Here is a 19,966-nt window from a genome sequence, read left to right as displayed (position 1 = left end):
TGTGTGTTCCTCGTTTGTTTATGTAGTACATGGCTGTCATGTTGTCTGTGCGGACTAAGACAGCTTTGCCCGATATTTGCTTTTGGAATGCTTTTAGGGCTAGAAATACGGCTAGTAACTCCAGGTGGTTGATGTGGAGTAACTTTTGTTGCGGTGTCCACCTGCCTTGCATGGTGTGGTGCAGTAGGTGAGCTCCCCAGCCGGAGAGTGATGCGTCAGTTGTCATGACTATTTGAGAAACTGGCTCTAGAAACGGTCGGCCCTTGGAAAGGTTTTTGGTGCTCCACCATTGCAGAGAGGTGAGTCCGTCTGTCTACCAACACTAGGTCTGTTATTTGACCTTGAGCCTGGTTCCATTGGCGTGCTAAGCACTCTTGAAGCGGACGCATTTGTAGTCTATCATGAGGCTCTATGAATATGCAAGAGGCCATCATTCCTATGAGTTGAATGAACACTCGAGCTGGAAGAGAGTGTTGCAGTTGGAATTTTGCCAGAAAAGCTTGTATACTTATTATCCTGGCAGGAGAGGGATAAGCTAGCGCTAATGCAGTGTTTATTGTGTCACCGAGATATAGCTGTATGTGGGACGGTTGCAGATAGGACTTGGTGTGGTTTACTGTGAACCCAAGTCGTGGAGTAATTGGATAGTGGTCCAGATATGGGAAGATGTGAATGTGATGTCTTAAGTGTGCTGCTACTACTGCTAGGCATTTGGTAAACATTCTTGGTGCTGTTGTGACACCGAATTGGAGTACCTTGAATTGATAGTGCTGACCGTCTAGTACAAATCTGAGATACTTTCTGTGCGCTGTGTGAATGGGAATGTGAAAATAGGCGTCCTTGAGATCTATAGCGGCAAGGAAGTTGTTTTGTGAAAGGAAGGACCTGTTGTAGTGTGACCATATGGAAGTGGTCTGATTGTATGTACAGGTTTAGTGGTCTGAGGTCTAGAATAGGCCTTAGAGATCCGTCCTTCTTTGGAATTAGAAAGTACAGGGAGTAAACAACTCTGTTTTGCTGGTGCAGAGGAACTAGTTCTATTGCGCTTTTTTGTAAGAGGGATGTTACCTCCTGCCTGAGCAGTATCAAATGTGACATTGGACGATGTTTGGGTGATATGTTTGCGGGGGGGGGGGGGTAGATATTAGTTCATGGGTAAAATTGATATGGACCTTTGTGCAGTGTCAAAGGTATCCATAAGGAATTCTTCGTCTACTGGGTAGGTATTTAGGTCAACCCCATGGTATTGGACAGCCCTATGTACCAGTTAGTTAAATCCCATAGTGTCTTCTGGTGGAGAAGGCCTGGAGGGATATATGTCATCTTGTGGGATATTAGGGACATCTGGGGTGCTATAATCATCCCAAGGGTCAGGTGAGCCAGGAGGACTAGAATGATCTGGTGGCTCACTATCTGCACCACCCCCTGTGTCATTAGAGGTGTCATCCCTGTTATCATTGTCTGCTAACAGAGTAGGAGATGGTGTAGAGGAGTGATGAGGTAGCGGAGATGGTGGTGAACGAATATGAGGTACAGGAGAAGGAGGAGGAGGAGGTATCCTTAGAGGAGAGGTTGCAATGTCTTTTTTCTTAGGATGAGGAGCAGGTGCAGGGGTGTCCAATGGTCGTTTTTTAGAACTAAGAGTTAGTCACCAGTGTTTGGATCTTTAACCAGAGTTTTTTGTGTAGGGTCTGGATGGAAGAAGTCCTCTGGGGAAGTTAGCTCCTTCGGTGCCGAAGGCTTTTTGGGCACCGAGCTATGAGCATCTTTAGGTTTTGAAACATGTTCTTCGGCAGTGTCTTTGGCCGGTGGAACATTGGTCTTTTTCGGCTCCGAGGGTTTTTTCTGCTCCGGGGATTTTTTTGGCTCCGGGGATTTTTTCGGCACCGAAGCGTGGGAGTCGGGTACTTTGACTGGCAATTTTTTGCTCGTCTCAGAGTGTGGTTTTGGAGCCGAGGAGCTAGTGCTAGTCTTCGGCGCAGAGTGCTTAGATGCTGTTGTGGAGGAAGACAATGTTTTCTTTTTCGGTGCCGGTATATGTGCGCCGCCACCAGGGGCAGGCCGACTCGAGGCAGAGTCGCCTAAAGGCTTATTAGGCTTCTTTTCCGAGCTCGAAGGCAGGGCATGGGGAGCAGTGTCTCGGTATGCACCCGTGCCCGAGGGCATGACCGAAGCCTTTTTGGAGAGTGTCGAGGAAGGGTGAGGGTCGACGTTTGTACTCACGACACGCTGAGCTGAAGTGATGTCCTCGACGTCTGAATCTCCAGCCTTGGAGTTGCTGTCAACGCCATGTTGTTACTCCCGTTCTGGGACGTCGAAACCCTCTTTGAAGATGTTGTTTGGGATTGAAGCTGACGAGCGAGCTATTGTTCTTCAAGCTTGTCGGTCCCGGATCGTCTTCTTGGAACGGAATAAGGCACAAGCGCAACAGTCACTGGCCTCGTGCGCCGGTGAGAGGCAACGGTTGCACACCTCATGGAGATCAGTGTGGGGAGACTTTGACCCACATTGAGGACACTCTTTAAATAGCGTCCTTTCCATGAGCTGGAAGATGATGAGGCCTGGGTAGGCCCGAAGGCCTTCGTCGACGACCGGAATCAAAGACTTCGGAGTTGAAGAGTAGCGTCAATTGGAAACGCGTTCAAAACAATACAGTCGAGTCGGTGAGGATTGCGCGCTGAAGGAAAAATCGGTTCCAACATGGGGCGCAGGAAACACATCCAAACCCGGTGGCGGAAAAAAACAATCTAAGGATGGAGCCGATGCCCATGCACAATATGATCCAAAGGAGGAGTTACCTATCCCCTGACTTCCAAAGACTTTTCAGGACAAAAACAAACTGCAAACATCCGGGTCCTACACTAGGTGGCGATCTATGCACAGTGTGTAATCTGCAGCTCATATGCCTCAAACACTAATTTAAGAGTTTTTCACTACCAGGACATGTAAAAAGTAAAAAAGTACATGTTCAACCTTTTAAATACACTGCACCCTGCCATTTGGCTGTCCTGGGGTGACATAGGTCTTAAAATGGAAGGTTAGGACCTGGAAAACATGTTATTTTGCCAGTTCGACATAGTAGGTTGAAACTGAACACAGAGGCTCCGCAGTGGCATGCCTGAGACAGGTTTAAAGAGCTACTTAAGTGAGTGACCTGATCAGTGCTACAGGCCCACTAGTACATTTTAATTTACAGGCCCTGAGCACATATAGTCTTCGTTAATAGGGACTTATAAGCAAATTAAATATGCCAATTGGGTATAAGCCAATGTTACCATGTTTTTAGGCAGAGAGCACAAGTACTGGTTAGCTGTGGTTAAGTGCACAGAGACCTAGAGTCAAGTAAAAAGAATTAAGCAAAAATGGAGGAGAGAATGCATAAAGTTTGGGGAGGACCGTGCAGAAAGGGCCAGGTCCAATACAAAGCAAAGTCTGGCATTGTCTCCATACATCTCCATTCATGAAAGTGAGGTAAAAGCATTTAAATATTTTCTGAGTTTTGTTTCATTGTTCAATATTGAATTTATCGTTTTATTGGAAGGATGAGGATTTCCGTCCTAGTAATCAGTAATGTTTGAAGCTGAATTAAGGAGCTTAAGCGGTATGAAACATGTTAAATACGTTCTGGGGTTTAAATTTTACTCAGATCAGTGACAAGGTTCACTTAAAGGATCTGTTCATCAACCAGTTAGCAGAGCTCATTAAAAGAACACTGAAAATCAAACTTAACAGAATCAAACCCACCTGGCTCAGAGCTACAGTACGTCTGTGAATTAAAGCAGCTGACATGTTGATTTTTTTCGTGCTTTTCCAGGAACTGGTGTTTTTCTGTTAATTTGCCGAACAAGGTCATAAAAGATCTATGGAAACAAACAGATATATTATAAAGATCACTTTGGAAATGCTTCAATATATTAATTTGTTACAACGTGTCTATGTCACTTCACAAACAAAATTCTATGTGCTTTACTAAACACACACTATTTAGTAAATCTGGACGGTGAACTCGCGGAGTATGTTGAGTTTCCCGCACTCTACGTTACGCCTAGTAGAGTTTTTTTCCCTTGCTCGTGTTAGTCAACGTCAAGTTGGCGAGCGCATATAATCCAACTCCCGGCGAGATTTTTCCTCGTTCGCAATAGTCAACATCCAGTTGGTGAGCGTGGAAAATCAACCTCCCGGGGAGATTTCTCAACGCGTGTGTCAGGATCTGAACAGGTCAGCGCCTGCCTAAACTACAATTCCCATGGGCAGCGGGCTTAGAACTACGGTTCCCATGATTCCTTGTTCATCAGGATATAGTCAGGAAAAAACCAGGAAATAGTGCTCGTGATTTTGGCTGTGTTTGGGAAGGAGCCTGCCGGCTCCTCTTTTTCCGTGGCAAATGTGGCGCTCGCCCTTCGAAGTCATCCCTGAGAAGTTTCTGACATTCTGCACTGCAAGAAACAGAAGGGTATCGTTGTAAGCGCGCGCTATTGATTTATTTGTCCATTGACCTTTTGACTAGAAGCTATCTTTCAAGCGCTCCTAATTTTGAAGAGCCTCGCGGCTGCGAGGAGATTTCTCTTTGGTGACGGCTCTCTTTGAAGGGAGTTAGTAATTTTGTCTATTGCAATTCCCGGCTGGGGGTTGTACATCAATTATTCAAGTGACGGATAGCAGGGGGAGGTTTCTCCGCTATGCCGGCATGAAAGGATATTCGTCTGGATATGGGCTCATTCGTGTGGTGGATTACAAATGCTAAAGCGGATGCTGGTAGTGAGGTTTAACTACAGCATGCCGTGTTTAGTGACTTACTGGATCTAGAGAGGTTATATGGAACTTGGTGTTGTTTCTCTAGCAGAGGAGGAGTTCTGCTACGGATCTAACTGAGATGCCTTATGTTTGCAACACATAGGCAAGGAACTGCACATTTTAGATTACGTATTTTTTCTTTGGAGCTTCCCAATTTAGGAGTTAGTTCTTATTTCACTGGGTATGAGTATATACGCTTCCATTACATAGGACGCTCTTTGTTTGTGGTGGCATTAAACATTTATGTGCTTCTTGTGTTGTACAGGGGGACAGGAGTGCTATGTGAAGACACTACATATGAAGAGGCACATGCTGTAATGGTACAAGGTGAATCTGCTTGGGCATTATTAGCGAGAATGTAATGAGAGTAGCATTTATGACCTTATTAATACATTGTGTCTTTCTGTTGCAGCTTCACTTCCCCTGCTGTCCCTCCCTTCTATTCTTTCCTTTCGGGTTTTTTCCCCTTTTGGGGTTTTTCCCTCACCGTATCCCCTAAACACCCTGTGTATATACGTTCAGGGTGTTTGGGAGGTCCGGAGGTGGAGCATTTCTGCTGCATGTGGATCCTGCGGAGTGCGACCGTGACAGCGTGCGGTCAAATTTTTCAATGCGAGTGGTCGCATATGTTCGCGAAGGCTTGTGTTGAGAAACCATCTGTTGACATTGAGAAAGCTGCTGCTAGAGGAAAAATCTACTCAAGCGGCAGAAAGGAAGCAGCGCCCGCTTGTGCTGTGCATGTTGCCATTCGCGATGATTGCACAGTGTGGACAAGCACCTGGCACTGAAAATCCCCGCTAACGGTATTTATCTAACGCACTCCGCTGCTCGATGAGCTCCGTGTAGCGCGATGGAGGTTTTTTTGCACACCGCGAACTCCACCCAGGATTACTATTCAGCATTACAGGTAGTATAGGTAACATTTGTTTAAAGTTTACACCATTGCCAATTTCTGTACAGTATCACAAATTATTTATTCTTGCAACTATTTGTGGGGTTACGGACCAAGTTAAAATTAATGCGGCTCAACTGCTCGACTATGAAGAAAATGCCATATCTTCGGTTTTTGGCACTGAAGAATCTGGCAAGCTGCTGGATAAAATCTTGCTAAGTAATTAAAAGACCATAGCGGGTAATGTGGTATCCTACAGAAATAACTGATGGGGCTCACCTTTTAATAATATGTAATGCATCCCACCACAACCCAAACAATTTGGGAGATGATTGCGGAGTTTGGCAATACATGCCAATTTAGGTTTTTAATTTTAACTGTACTTTCATTGTGGCTGGTGTGCTTCATCACTTAGCACCAAGGGGCCATTATGGCGACAATAGATGAACTTTAGAGGGAAAAAACAGATCAAGCGGCCCAGTAACGTAATGATCCCCTCGGGGTCAATAAATGTTCAAAGAAACAAAATATTAGATCTAGTATTTTGGTTTCCAGCACACTAGATCCAGAGTATCAGTTAGAATAATTCCTTTGAGGCAGGAGGATGTTACTAGGTTGCTAGCCTGGAAAAAAGGTCAAGTGTACATGACGGCTAATGGATATATTCTTCAACTGTCTTTCAAACATTCGCTAATAGTGCTGAAACGTCACACAGGGTATTTCTGAAACACAACTTCATACAGGATTCCTAGTACACATTTGTCACAAGACACACCTAACACTCACACTACATACGAAATACACAAACCTGAAACACTTGTATGATACACAATTTTAACAATGCTCAATAACTACATGCTATTCATGAGACACGTCCAGCACAACAGATAGACAATTAATGACACCCTCACTGCAAGTACATATGAACTTATTTTACAGACAGACGCCGGTACACGATCTGAGACTCCGGTCTGGACACATTCATAAAACATATACAACTATGTATACTCATACTAATATAGATGCAAGACAGACTTGAATGACACATACTTAACAACACAGCCCATATAATAAAGATGCCCCGCTCTTGACTTTATCCTCCTTTAAACTCTTGGAAGACACTGCCGATTAGTGATGCACACCCATAAAACACACAAACTCTTGATGCACTATATAATCAGATTGATACACTTCAAATATAATACAAGAACACAGACCATAACACTCCATGAACACAAACCAAGCACACTTACGACTTTATATACATTCAGACTTTAAATACATTCAGACTACATTCAGGTTAGCACCCTAACTTGTGAATGTCTTGCATTTAAATTTTTATGGCAAAGTCAGTGTTAACATATAAATGAACCATAACTCAATTTTAACTTTAGTTTGTCTTAGAAATCATGATACAAGCAAACAAAAATGGGCATGCATACATATTATACACACAATTGGCACCCCTAGTAGATGTGTCTTCACAAGCATCTTAGTAGTACTAAAATGAGCCAACACCAGTATAAATATAGTAATAATGGCCTTAGGTGGGCGAGTAGCCCTGGTCAAAACTAACACCCTGATTATGAGTGTGGAATAGCCAATACGTATTTTTAAAAAAATGAATGCGATAACCTGCCAGCACGATTACAAGTTGACAAAAGCATGCAGAAAATATTGTGTGTGGTAAATATCAATAGTGATATTTATTGCATGTGATAATTACTGTGCACAATTCTGGTTCTCCAGCAGCTGACCCTGGCTGCATCTCATGCGCTGGTCCAGCTGATGTATGGCCCTTCATCATCTGGTGACTGTCGATATTCATGGTGTCATGTGACTCAGGGCTTGGTTGTTTGATCGAATAAGGCATCTGTGCAAGATCTGCCTGCTACATGTGCTGTGCCTTCTAGGTGTCCATTATCTCTGGAATTTCTAAAGGTGAATGTTTTCAAAAGAACTGAAGCAATGTTGCCTGCCCTTGCTCCAGGTTATTTGGTGCAGGCTCAATTTTACTGTAATCTGTCTTCAGGTGGGTGTTGGTTAAAATTTCTATGCTGAGGTACCAACTGCATCCTCTTCAGTTGTGAGATGAGAAAGACTCCAGCACTCCTGTGGATCAGATACAAGCATTGAACCTCTGTTGCAACATCCAAGGTCTCAAATTGTAGAAGCTTATATGGGTTTAGGATGGATTACTGCCTCAACCTCTGATGATGTCAACATGGAAAACAGTTTTGTTCACAAAGGAGCCACTTGTGGTCGAATAGGTCAATGTGAAACCCTTGTGTTTGAGGCGACTGTGGTCATGGGTGTGCTGCAGGTGGATATTGATGCTGCAACAAGAATATATTTTTCAGACATGACATCTTACCACATACGACTCGCAACTATCCCAAAAACAAACAACATTTCAAAATAAAAAATAGACTCATTATGTGGAATCCCTGTTGGGGTGCAGGACATGTTTTGTGTACAATAAATTATATCTGGCTCTCTGTAACAAGCAATATGTACAATATATCAACCCCAGGAGCTCGTTAGCATCTTACCCATTACACAACTACCGTTGAGCTTTTTTTGCCTTTTATATGCTGTACATTTCAACTGGTATACAAATAATTTTCATGTATTTTGTGTGAATACCCTGACTTTACATGTGGTTAGATGGTTACCTCCAAACTCTGTACCTCCAGTTCCTGACAGATATGGAAAGTACTTTCTCCTCCTAGAGTTTCAAAAGCATTTGCAAGGAGGTCCACCAGTTGCCAAACCCTCCGGCTTGTTCCGTGCCATTATTTCCCAAACTTGCCTCTTCTGTTCATTGTATCGCCTCTTCACTTTCCCCACAGCCAAAAGGTATAATGACACTGCATCAATTTGCTCAGGTTATTTTTTTTTCCAAAGATGGACAGGTCTTTCGTGGTGTTTTGAGCATCAGGTAACTGATAAGACAGTCATGGTGTTTAACACTACAATCTGCCAACATCTCCACTTCGTGGTCAGAAATTTTTTATTTGCACTGGCTGCTAGGGTCCACGCAGCACCTTTCTTTGATGCTGTGGGAGAATGGGTATAGATCCTGCAATCAGTGTGTATTTTTTAATAGAGGTCACAAAATGGTCACATTCTCCCTTCAGTGGATATACAGTTGCTTGCCTGCTGTATTAGGGCAGATTTAGGCATTTAACATTAGATAGTGGTTCACAAGCCAACAAATGCTCTGTGGCACTTAAAATTAAAATTTCCTATAAAATTTCCACATGCTGTTTCATATCGCATACAATATTTAACATCTGTGGTAAATATTGCATTGAAAAAAAAATGCACAAATACTATTTTTACTTGGGGAAATATATACCACATACATTTAATTTTCATCCCAGTTAAACAGTAATTTTGAAGGGGGTACAAAACACAACTGTCAATATTTACTCCATAACACTGGTGTTTATCAGGTGCAAAATTTCTCACTGCTTTCCGGCAAGACTAATAATCTTGGCTTAAGTAGACCTCTAACCTCTACTCTTTCAAAAGGTCAAGAGGATCACCTTCAAGCTCCTCACCCACGCTCACAAATCACTCCACAACGCCGGACCAGCGTACGTCAACGAACGACTGTCCTTCTACACCCCGAACCGCCAGCTCCGCTCCGCTGACCTCGCCCTCGCCACCGTCCCACGCATCTGCCAATCGACCACCGGCGGCAGATCATTCTCCCACCTCGCCACCAAGACATGAAACACCCTCACGCCCTCCTGAGACAGGACCTGTTGACCTTCAGAAGACTCCTCAAGACCTGGCTGTTCGACGAGTAGATGCTTCCCCCCCCCCCCCCTGTCCCCAACGCCTTGAGACCCTCACGGGTGAGTTGTGCGCTTTACAAATGATTGATTGATTTTGTGGGCTTTAAAGTTGCAGGGGAAGCGCTAGTGTGCATCTCAGTCTTTGTAGTGCAGTTGAGAGGCTTGGGGGCTATGAAAACGCTTCACACCCAATGTCTGTCACCACATCAGGATTGCAGTTGGTTTCCGGACTGCTAACAAAGTAGATATTCTTGACATTAAAATGGTTTAAGGCATCAGAAGGATGGCGTCTCACTTCTAGTTCTTTCTAATAGAACTTCTACATTTCTCTTTTGTCCTTAGAGTAACTCCAAGAGAGCACATTCTGCTGCTCCCTTATTACATCATGTTAGTGCGCTCTCAAGATTTATATCTACATGCAGCATCTCGCAAGCTAGAGTCAATGGTGGAGAGGGTACACCGACATGTTTACTTTACTTCCTCTTGCGGTGGTGGATGTTGCTTTTTTGCACACTTTTGGGAAAAGGGTGGATTCCTCCCACGAGGCCAAAGGCTGCCTTTCCATTCTGCTCAAAAGTTTTATATCTGATAATACATGGGAGGAGGAGAGGGTTAACAGCACAAGTTGTAATTTCAAGGTTGGGGTAAAACAGTGGTTCCCAATCTGTGTGCAGTGGCACCCCAGTGCGCCGTGAAAAGTAGCCAGAGGTGCCGTGCACCAAGCACACAGATTGGGAACAGGAAGCCTTCAGTGTACAGGAGCGCACTCTTGACCTGTATTTTTGTGAGCTGAGGATTCTAGGAAGTTTCAGCAATTAAATAACACAATCACAAACCATGAAAAACACTGATGCTTTTTGCTTTTTCCTGCTTTTGTATTCAGATGTCACATACTCTTATGTATGCACTTGCATGCATTCCACAGTAGATAAACTGATGTTTAGTTGGGCCCCCGCTTCCCCGCAGCATGATGAATTTTCCAGAAACCTATTTTATGAACACGAACCTTTCCATAGAGAGGCACGGCTCCAAAGACCAGTGTTTGCCCCATGTGAAAATGTAATCTGTTCAAATATCTTTTGCAGAGTCTTTGAAATAAATTCTGCCAAAATCTGGGCCGTACGTAAACAGGCTTCTCTGAAAAATCAACATGCATTTGAGGTGCAAGGATTCATTTTGGTGGGAGATGTTAACATAATATGGAGATGTTGGTAGCCTGTTTAGTAATCTGCTTTTGTAAAGTTTGTTTCTGTGGTCTGTTTCCATGTGCTACTCCTACAGTCTGTTTTCACATGCTACTTTGGAAAGGAGCAGAAGTGACTTCTTTAATTATGGCTAGCTCATCTAATGGCCTCAACGTGTGAGAAGAAGGTGGCAAGGTCATGGATAGTTTTTAGGCAATATTGTTGTTCCTAGCTGTGGTTCTATTATCAGTGCTCGTGCTGGCAGTATTTCTAGTACCCAAGAAAGCCACACTAGTAAAGTCTGGACTTTCATATTTATCTGTAGGATTTGCATGGCACCTCCAATTGGGTCCCTTTTGTGATTACCACCACTACATTTCATTCTTCCAAAATTTCACATGCCTCATCATTTCCCCCACCTTTGCAAGCAATGCAGTTTGTTGCATAGTTCAACATATGTTAGTGACAGAGCACCAAACACGCATACACACATACATGCAAAGTCTGGTGTAAAAACAATAGTTCTTCAAAACTCATTTGTGAGTCAAAGGACTACATGCAAGTACTACCTAAAAGGTCTTACCGTGACCGGTCACGCACATCATAGCCTACCACTGACACACTTTCATAGACTCCATGATTTTAATACCTTCATCGGCTTCATCCGAATTATTTTCAGGGAGAAAAATGAAAGTACCCCTGAGGCTGTGCTTACATCCCCCACTTGCCAAAACAAGTAACATAATTGGGAGTCATGGCCAACGGCCAATAGCTCAAGGGAGCCGGGGGTCGAAAAAGTTTGGGAACCACTGGGGTAAGAAAATGAGACTGCTCGAATAGAGAGCTATAATGTGGCCCTCTCAAGGGTATATGATTTTGTTTTTTAGGTTTGGCTTGACAGATCAGCAGTCACCAGACAATGTGATCAACCTAAAAAGAAGCTTTCAGAAGCCCTACAGAGAGTGAAATTGGGCTCAACCAACATGTTAGTAGCCAGGAGTGCATGGTTTGATTGCAAAGAAGTTGTGTGCTCCTACAGAAACCAGCACTGGCATAGCCAATAGGTTTCGCCTTTCGAACCTTATACGTGCTTAGCCATGCAACAGTTGATGTTGTTGCACCAAGGATATTGTGCTGCATAACTAAATACTTATAAGGTCCCAAAAGCGAGACCTATTGGCTTTGCCAATGCTGGTTCTAAAAAGCAGCTGAAGGGCTACATGCATTACAGACACTTAAAGTATGATTTTGCCATTTTAAGTAGTTTATCATTTTTCAGAACGCATATTTCTTCTGTTCATTTTTCCTCCCTGTTCCTTCCAACTAGATTAGTCACTAACCTATTAAAAGGGAAAATCTATATAAAGTTATACAACTCTCACAATCGTATAACATACAAAGCAGAGGCACAAATTCTACAGTGTTACAAAGCAATTATACTACTCAACTAAATACATCTTACAAGATAAGGAGCAGACCGGTTAGCCTAGGTTCGCACGTTTAATTCCCAGAACATAACAGTGATACCACAGAAAGTTTTCTAATATAGGTGATACAATTCTTTCACAAACAATGATTTTCACATTTATGTATCAACATCATCAAATACTAGGGACGTCTATCTAAAGAAATTAATTTCATTACAAGGGATAGCAAGAATTTTATTAAGACGGGGAGGAGCATCATTCTGAGTGCCACTGTAACACAACAGAGACAAAACTAATGGGAGAACACTTCATAAATGTCAATGCCAGGCATAATTACGCCATAATTTGACAGATCATCACCAAACGTTTCTAATATGCCATGCAGGGACGGGACCGTCATTACGCAAACAAATGCCAGATTATGGCTAAACATTCTAAAATGTTTTTGCACCTTCAGCCCACAGAAATTCAAACACCAGCAGATGCTCTGGTTCATGAGTAGCTGAAAAGTAGTCATGGGTGCTTTATGGGCCCTGTATAGCGTGGTACAACCCCACAAAGGAAAATTCTTCAACTACCATCCTTTATGCCTGGAATCAGAAGCTGGTAAATATAACTTTGAACGCTTGGCAGAGCTGTCTTATAGAGTTGTGTGGATTGCAGAAAGCGGCCCCAGCACAGAAAAGGAGCGCACTTGTAGTGGACAACTAGATCCCAAGGTATTACATTTTTACATTTGCATCCAACAAAATGCAACGTGTAGGTTCAAAGGCCTGCTTCCTTTTAGTTTAGGGCGCTGAAGGTCAGAAGAGAGGTGCACTGTTGTAGAGCATAGCTATTCTACAGCTATGCCAATGCACCTCTTTCCTCAGAGGAAACCCAAAAAGAGAAAACACGATGTATGTAGCTTGTGTTATTGGTTTTCGTATTTGTTAAGTTTCACATTTACTTATCCCGCCCTTTAGGGGAGCCTTTGCAGAGCGGGCTCTCACGCTGAATGATGGAGAGGGGGAGGGGTTAGGCGGCCGCGCGAAAGGTAAATGAAGAGCTAAGTGGGAGGGGGTAGGGGAGGAGAATCATGTGCGCAGGGAGTCGGAGAAGGGAGGGGGTAGGGGAGGACATTCACGCACACTCTTGAGCGCGTGATAGCAAGCTAGTGGCCGCTTTGGTAGCACTTTTAAAAGCAGCTACTAAATGTCTCAGCCAGAGTAGCGCATGCGCTGGATCAGGCCGAGACCTAATAGGCAGCCGCACGAAAGGGAATTGAAGAGCTGAAGAGGAGGGAGTGGGAGGGGAACCATGCGTACAGGGAGTCTGAGAAGGGAGGGGGTAGGGGAGGGCATTGACGCGCGCGATCAAAGAAGCGATCAAAGAAGCCAAATGCCAGCTGTGCACGTCACGCGTGCTCTTGTGCGCGTGATGGCAAGCTGGTGGCCGCTTTAGTAGCACTTTTAAAAGCAGCTACTAAATGTCTCGGCCAGAGTAGCGCATGCGCTGGATCAGGCCGAGACCTAAAAAAGTGCTTCACCACCATACAGCTGAGATTATTTTGTCTATGAATCCAGCTGGCTGAGCCAGTAGCAGGATGTTTTATTGAGCTTGAACCATCAGGGACTCACATGACATTGTAATGCTTTAAAAGGGTCTACAATTAATTTACAGTATTTCTTTTTATCTGGCGGTAGCACAGATGGGAGGGCAGTTATGATGTATGTACTGCAGTCCCAGCACCCTCCATCATTATCTTTTGACTTCAGAGTGCCATTTTGTGTTGGAAAGCAGTATAGGATACCCAGAGCTACACTGATATACATGGAGGTTTAGTTCTGGCTTGGCAGTGCAACTGTCATCTCACCTTGTGATTAAAGAAAGGAGTTTTAAAAGTATTACTGAGGGAGGGGCTTAGGCTCCACCCACATTTTGTTTATCACGAGTACAGGATTTATTTGTGTGTTTCCACTAAAAATACTATTTGTATTGTACATCTTGGTATGTGGGAAAGTTTATACTTCATACAGCATGACCGAGTTGGTTATAGTTGCAAGCCTATGATCCTGGTTGTAAGCCTGAGCCGCCTATTATGAAATGCTATGATAAAGCCACTAGGACTGATTTATTTATTGTGAAAAGCATATGTTAAAATCAGTAGGCATGTAAGTGTAGATAATTTTTATTCTATAATAAAGCCCATAGATGAGTATTTGTTACACAGAATCTCACAGATTACCATAGTAGACAATGGCTTTGGTGTTGGGTACCCTGTGTGACAAACCTTGGATAAAGGTTTGCTCTTTTACCCTTCTAGTTTTACAACAGCTTTTCTGATGGTTGCCTTGTGGAAAATCGAACGCTCAAAACTGAAGGCCTGATTTGGATATAGTGACAAGCAATAGTCCTGAAAGATGCCCTGGAAATGTTATGTACAATGCTATAGGTCTGGTCTGCTTATTATGAAACGTTATGATGAAGGCACTTGGTCCTACTTCTTGTGAGAGTGCCATCTTTCTTGCATGGTATGCCCACACTTTTTGCTGAATGGCTGATGTACTTTGACTGAGTGTGCCCTGGGTTCCTGCCAACCATGTACCCAGGGCCTGTGTTCCTTCCCTAAAACTGTGTTGAAACCTAAACCCAATTGGCATCTCTGGCCACAGGTCAGCCCCTGGTAAATGGTACGCTAGGTACCCAGGGCACTGTGACCAGAGAATACCCCTAAGGGCTGTAGCACTTATTGTGCCACCCGGAGGGGCCCTGTACCTTGAGACACACACCTTGCCTTTGCAGGCTGAGTGACTTGGTGCAGAACTAAACGGAGTCGACATGGCGCACATCCCTGTGTGCCATGCCCACAAACCCACTGCCCTGGCATACCTCAGTCACCCCTCTAGCTGGGTGCACTATGCCAGTGGTGTGGGCACAGGTGCATGAGCCCTGTGCCCCTAAAGTACCCAGGGCCATTCCTGAGCACTGTAAGTGCAGTGATGCCATTAAGAGTATATGGTGCTGGGAGATTGTTGTTACAAACAAGTTTGATATCAAACTTCTCAGCACATTAAATCCACACTGATGCCAGTGTGGGATTTAATGTAAAATGCACTACAAAGGGCATCTTAGAGATGCCCCCTGAAACCTAACCTACAAACCACGTCTTGTCTGAGAGGCTGCCTAGCCTGCCACACAGCAGACATGTTGCTGGAACACTGGGTGAAGAGCCCCCGGCTCTCCTGGGCCTGCAACAATGCACATCCTGGGCGAGGTGCTAGGTCTCTTCCCCCAGGATGGGCAGGGGGAAGCTTCAAAGGCATGCCGCCTTTGTGAGCTTCTCCAGGCCACTTGCTGTACTCAGCAACTGGCCCCTACCGGTTCTGACCCCTACTCTGGCGGGAAGACTGGCGGGAAACCCTACGTGAAGAAAGGGGGTGTTGCCAGCCTGTGCCAACTCCACCCATTAGGTGGGAGAGGCAAGGTAAAGCACACCTCCAGGCTCCGGCCATCTTGAGGATGGGGAGCACTGCCCAATCAGAGATAGGCTCCTGCCCCCCTCCCACAGGAGAGGAGCAGGACAGGGACCCATTGGTCCCTGCCTCACCCTACCTGTAACGCCCCTACATTTAGTATTTAGGGGCACCCTGAACCTTCCTTCCTCAGATCCAGATTTGAAAAAAAGAAAGAAGATCAAGAAGAACAAGACCTGCCGTGCAGCTGCTAACAAGTGGACAACACCAACTGACTTGCCCCCAGCCCTACAGGCCTGTTGATCCTTGAACCTGCTCCTGCTAAATCCCGGCGTCTCCGGCGGACAGCAACCTTGAAAACCCCGGAGGACCTGCCTGCATTGAACCGCTTAAAGAATGGGACTCCCATGAGCAGTGGTTCTGCTCAAACAGCAATATACCCCTGGTGCCAGCCAGGAACCGCGAATCCAGCCCACTCTGCACCCGCCTGGCCTGTGCCAGAGTGGACAAAAACCCTGATGACGTCCCCACGGCGATTGTGACCTGCAATCCAGTGCCTAAGGACCCTCCTCAAGGACCCAGACGACACCTGCAGACTCACAACAGGAGATCCCTCCACCCGCGACCAGCAGAGGGTAAGATTTCCCGACGTTTAAAGACACCCCTGCACCTGGCGCTCCCCGGCCCCCTGTGCCCAACTCCTCGGTGTCTACCTATCCTCCAAGATCCCAACTTACCCCTCGAAGTGTTGGTCGCTCCTGAAGAATCTCCCTCCCAGAGTCTGCAGCCTTTGTTCACCTTCCAAGATCTCCATTGATTAACATTGAGCACCTGACTGCTCAAAAGCACCCTGCACCCAGCCGTCCGAGTGGCCCTGGCAGTGCAACCTTTGTCCTAATCTACTTCCCCATTTGCCCTGAACAAGTGACCAGGAGCCCAGCTCCCACAGCCACGTGGCCTGCTAGCCAGCAGCCACCAAACACAGGCCCCCTGCTTCTCATTGGATAACATTGGGCCTAACAACCTCTGCACCCGGCTGCCCCTGTGCCGCTGAGGGTGTACCAACTGTAATTACCTGACCCTGGGAGACCCCCGAGTCTATGCCCAAAACCTTAACTCTGCCAGTCGAGAACTTACCCAAAAGCTGATAACTCACTTTTCTTCCAACTTTTCAAACACCATAATATTCCTTAAAATTCACTACTGTAACCAAAACGCTTTTAATCAACTGTTTACAGGAGATGTCCCAGGACTGAATCTAGGATCCAGTCCTGTGGTTAGAAAAGTAATCCATAAAGTAACTAATTGCATTTAACTATAAATTCCCATTGAGCTCAATGTTACATTGTGTTTGAAATTGTGTTACCCATTGCAACAACTGTAACTACTGTACTTAAAAGTCTATTGCCTATTTGCAAAATATTTAAACTAAAGTAATTCATTCTGATAAAGTATATTTGATACCTTGTTGGTTCTAAAATAACAACTATATATTTTGATATAAACCAGTTGGCCTAGAGTTCTTGAGTGTGCGAGACCATTTGCTGACTGAGTGTGTACAACATATGCTTTACACTCTCCTCTGATACTGCCTTACTGCTCGACCAAGCTACCACTTTAGAGAGTAAGGTTATATCTAACTTTAGCCTCTGCCAAACCTCTGTGGACTCTGTACAACCTGTACCTTACTTTGGTCCAGTTATATAGAGATCCACTTTCTTACACTTATTAATTGTGAAAAATATTTGTTAAAGACAGTAAACATTTAAAAGCACTTTGTGGTACAGGCTATAGACAGATATGTTATTACAAGCTATTTCACAGATTACCATAGAATTCAATGGTTTTAGCATTAGTCACCCACTGACAAATTCTGGGAGTTTTCACTGTGATGACTCTTGATAGGCCCTGTTGAGAGGGATCGTAAATCGTTTTGCAAGCTGTATTTTTCTGCCTATTTGTAATTTTAGAACCTTATACATGATGGTTGCCAGTTAAGGTGCATTTGAATAGGCTGATGTGGGTAAGGCCAAGAAAAAAGGTTTCATCAGTCCATTGGGAAAAGTCATGGCATGTTTCACAGGTTTATTCGATTTATTATGAAAAGTTATAACGATGCAAGTAGGTCTGACCTACTTATAGTGAAAATCATGTGTTAAAGGCAATAGGCTTTTAAAGAATTCTTTTTTATTACACAAAGCTAATGCCCGTGAGCAGGTATTTTGCAACATAGATTACAGAAGTAAACAAGGGTTTTGGAGTTGATGACCCGAGAAGATATGCAGTACAATTATCCTTGTTAGGTTGTCTTAAGAGCAAAAACAACAGTTGATGGACAGAATACAGAACAATGTCAAACATTCACCCCAGTACAGAGATCTGAGCCTAATTCCATCATTTCTATGCTCACCATGCCATTCCAGTTTCAGTCTTGACCCTGTGCCTCATGGGAACAGTCCAGCCCGAACTGCCAAGCCAGGGAGGACCTGGCTTGGTAGTTCGGTCCAAGTTTTGGATTCCTATGTAGTTTTAAGACTTTATGCTGGATAGTTGCCCCGTGGAAAGTTTACGTTCAGGACACAAGGCTTGAATTTGTTATGGCGACAAGCAAATGACAAAGGTTATATGCCGATTTGTTTATTATGAAAAACTAGGATAAAGGCAGTAGGCCTGGCATATTGATTGTGAAAAGCATATGTTAAGTCAATAGATATTTGAGGGTGGATTGTTATTACTCTGAATTAAAGTCAAAAGAAAGTTTTTTTTAATGGAATCCCACAGATTACATTAATATGCAAGGGTTTTGATGCTGATTACCTCCCAATGAAAAACCAAGGTAACAGAAGATTTTCACTGAGAATCCTTGTTGAACCAATTTTAGGAAAGACAACATTTTGCTCTGGCAAATGTAATTTTGCATACATTTGCAATTTTATAACAGTATGCCTGAGGGTTACCTTGAGGGAAAGCTTATGCTTAGTATACTAGGCATGAAGTGGTTATGGTGACAGGCCAATTATAATGGTGTGCAGGGAAATGTTATACCAGTTGCCTGCATAGGTCTGATCATTATGAAAAACTATTCCAAAAGCAGTAGGCCTGATAAACTTATTGTGAAAATCATATGATAAAGCCAACAGGCCCCTACCAGTGGATTGTAATCACATGTTCCAGTTGTAGAAAGGCATTTGGTTACACGTTATTCCCAGATTACGACAGTAAGTAAGGGGATTTGGTCTTGGTCTCAGACTCTGACAAACCCTTGGAGTAGAATTTCAGTGAGATGATTCTTGGTGGGCCCTAATGAGAGGGGCTCTATATTGTTTTGCCAGATGTAATTTTGTACATATTTGTAAATTTCATAAATGAATTCCGCATGGTTGCCAGCTGAAACGTACTTCAGTAGGCTTGTATGGTACACAGTGTCAAGCCATAGGTTATGGCTAGAGGTTTCAGTGGTTCACTGGGAAGATTCATTAGGTGTGATCTGCGTAGGATGAAAGGTTATGACAAAGCAAGGAGGCCTTACAGACTTATTGTAAAAAGTATGTATTATACAGGCAATACGCTTTCAAGGGTAGAATGTCATAAAACTGTGCTGAAGCCTGTAGGCAGTTATTTAGCTACATGAAATCTCACAGATAACAATAGTAAGCAAAGGTTTTGGCATGGGTAACACACCGAACAAACTATGGGGACAGAGGATTTGCACTATGGTAATCATTATTAGGCTCTATTACTATGGAGTTTGTATTGTTTTGACAACTATTCTATACATATTTGTAATATTATTATTGTCGACCTGATGGTTACCTTGTAGGAAGGTTTATGACTAACACAGTAGGTTTGAGTTGGTTACGGTGACAAGCCAGTAATAAAAGGTTATTGGGGCGATGGTTTAGAATGAAATGTTAGGATAAAGGCAGTCAGCCTAACAACCGGATTGTTAAAAGCATATGCTAAAGTCAGGCATTTAAGGGCAGATTGTCATTAATCTGTATTAAAGACTACAGATCGGTATTTTGTTAGATGGAATCTCACAGATTAGCATTGTAGGCAAGTGCTTTGGTGCTGGTTATCCCTTATGACGACAAGTGCACATTGAAGTTTCTCTTGAAAGAGACAAAATGTTGATTTGCAACTGTAATTTTGTATACTACGTAAATGTATCCTGCATGCCTTGTGGGAAAGTTTAAGCTACGAACAGGAGGCCTGAATTGGTGATGCTGACAAGCCAATTGTATCAGCGAGAGGCCTGATTGTTTACTAACTAAACAAAATAAATTTGTGATGCTAAAGGTCTGATATGTTTATTATGAAAAGAGATGACAGACACAGTAGACCTGACATCAATTGTGATATGCACATACATGTTAACAAAAATCAATAGGCATTTAAATGTGGATTG

General features: G+C 43.7%; 1 protein-coding gene across 2 annotated transcripts in view; it reads right to left on the bottom strand.

Annotated features, from left to right (window-relative positions):
- The window catches only part of RAP1B (RAP1B, member of RAS oncogene family), a 495,913-nt gene that overhangs the window by 64,059 nt on the left and 411,888 nt on the right, over positions 1-19,966 (bottom strand). For both annotated transcript variants that reach the window (XM_078676580.1, XM_078676587.1), the window contains one exon: positions 3,745-3,860. In XM_078676580.1, the coding sequence (XP_078532706.1) occupies positions 3,774-3,860 (87 nt within the window). In that variant the 3' untranslated portion in view covers positions 3,745-3,773. The remainder of the gene's footprint in view (positions 1-3,744; positions 3,861-19,966) is intronic.

Source organism: Lissotriton helveticus, chromosome 1_1 (assembly GCF_964261635.1).
Source record: "Lissotriton helveticus chromosome 1_1, aLisHel1.1, whole genome shotgun sequence".
NCBI lineage: Eukaryota > Metazoa > Chordata > Amphibia > Caudata > Salamandridae > Lissotriton > Lissotriton helveticus.
Note: the sequence above shows the minus strand (reverse complement) of the source record. Positions and strands in the feature narration are given on the sequence as shown.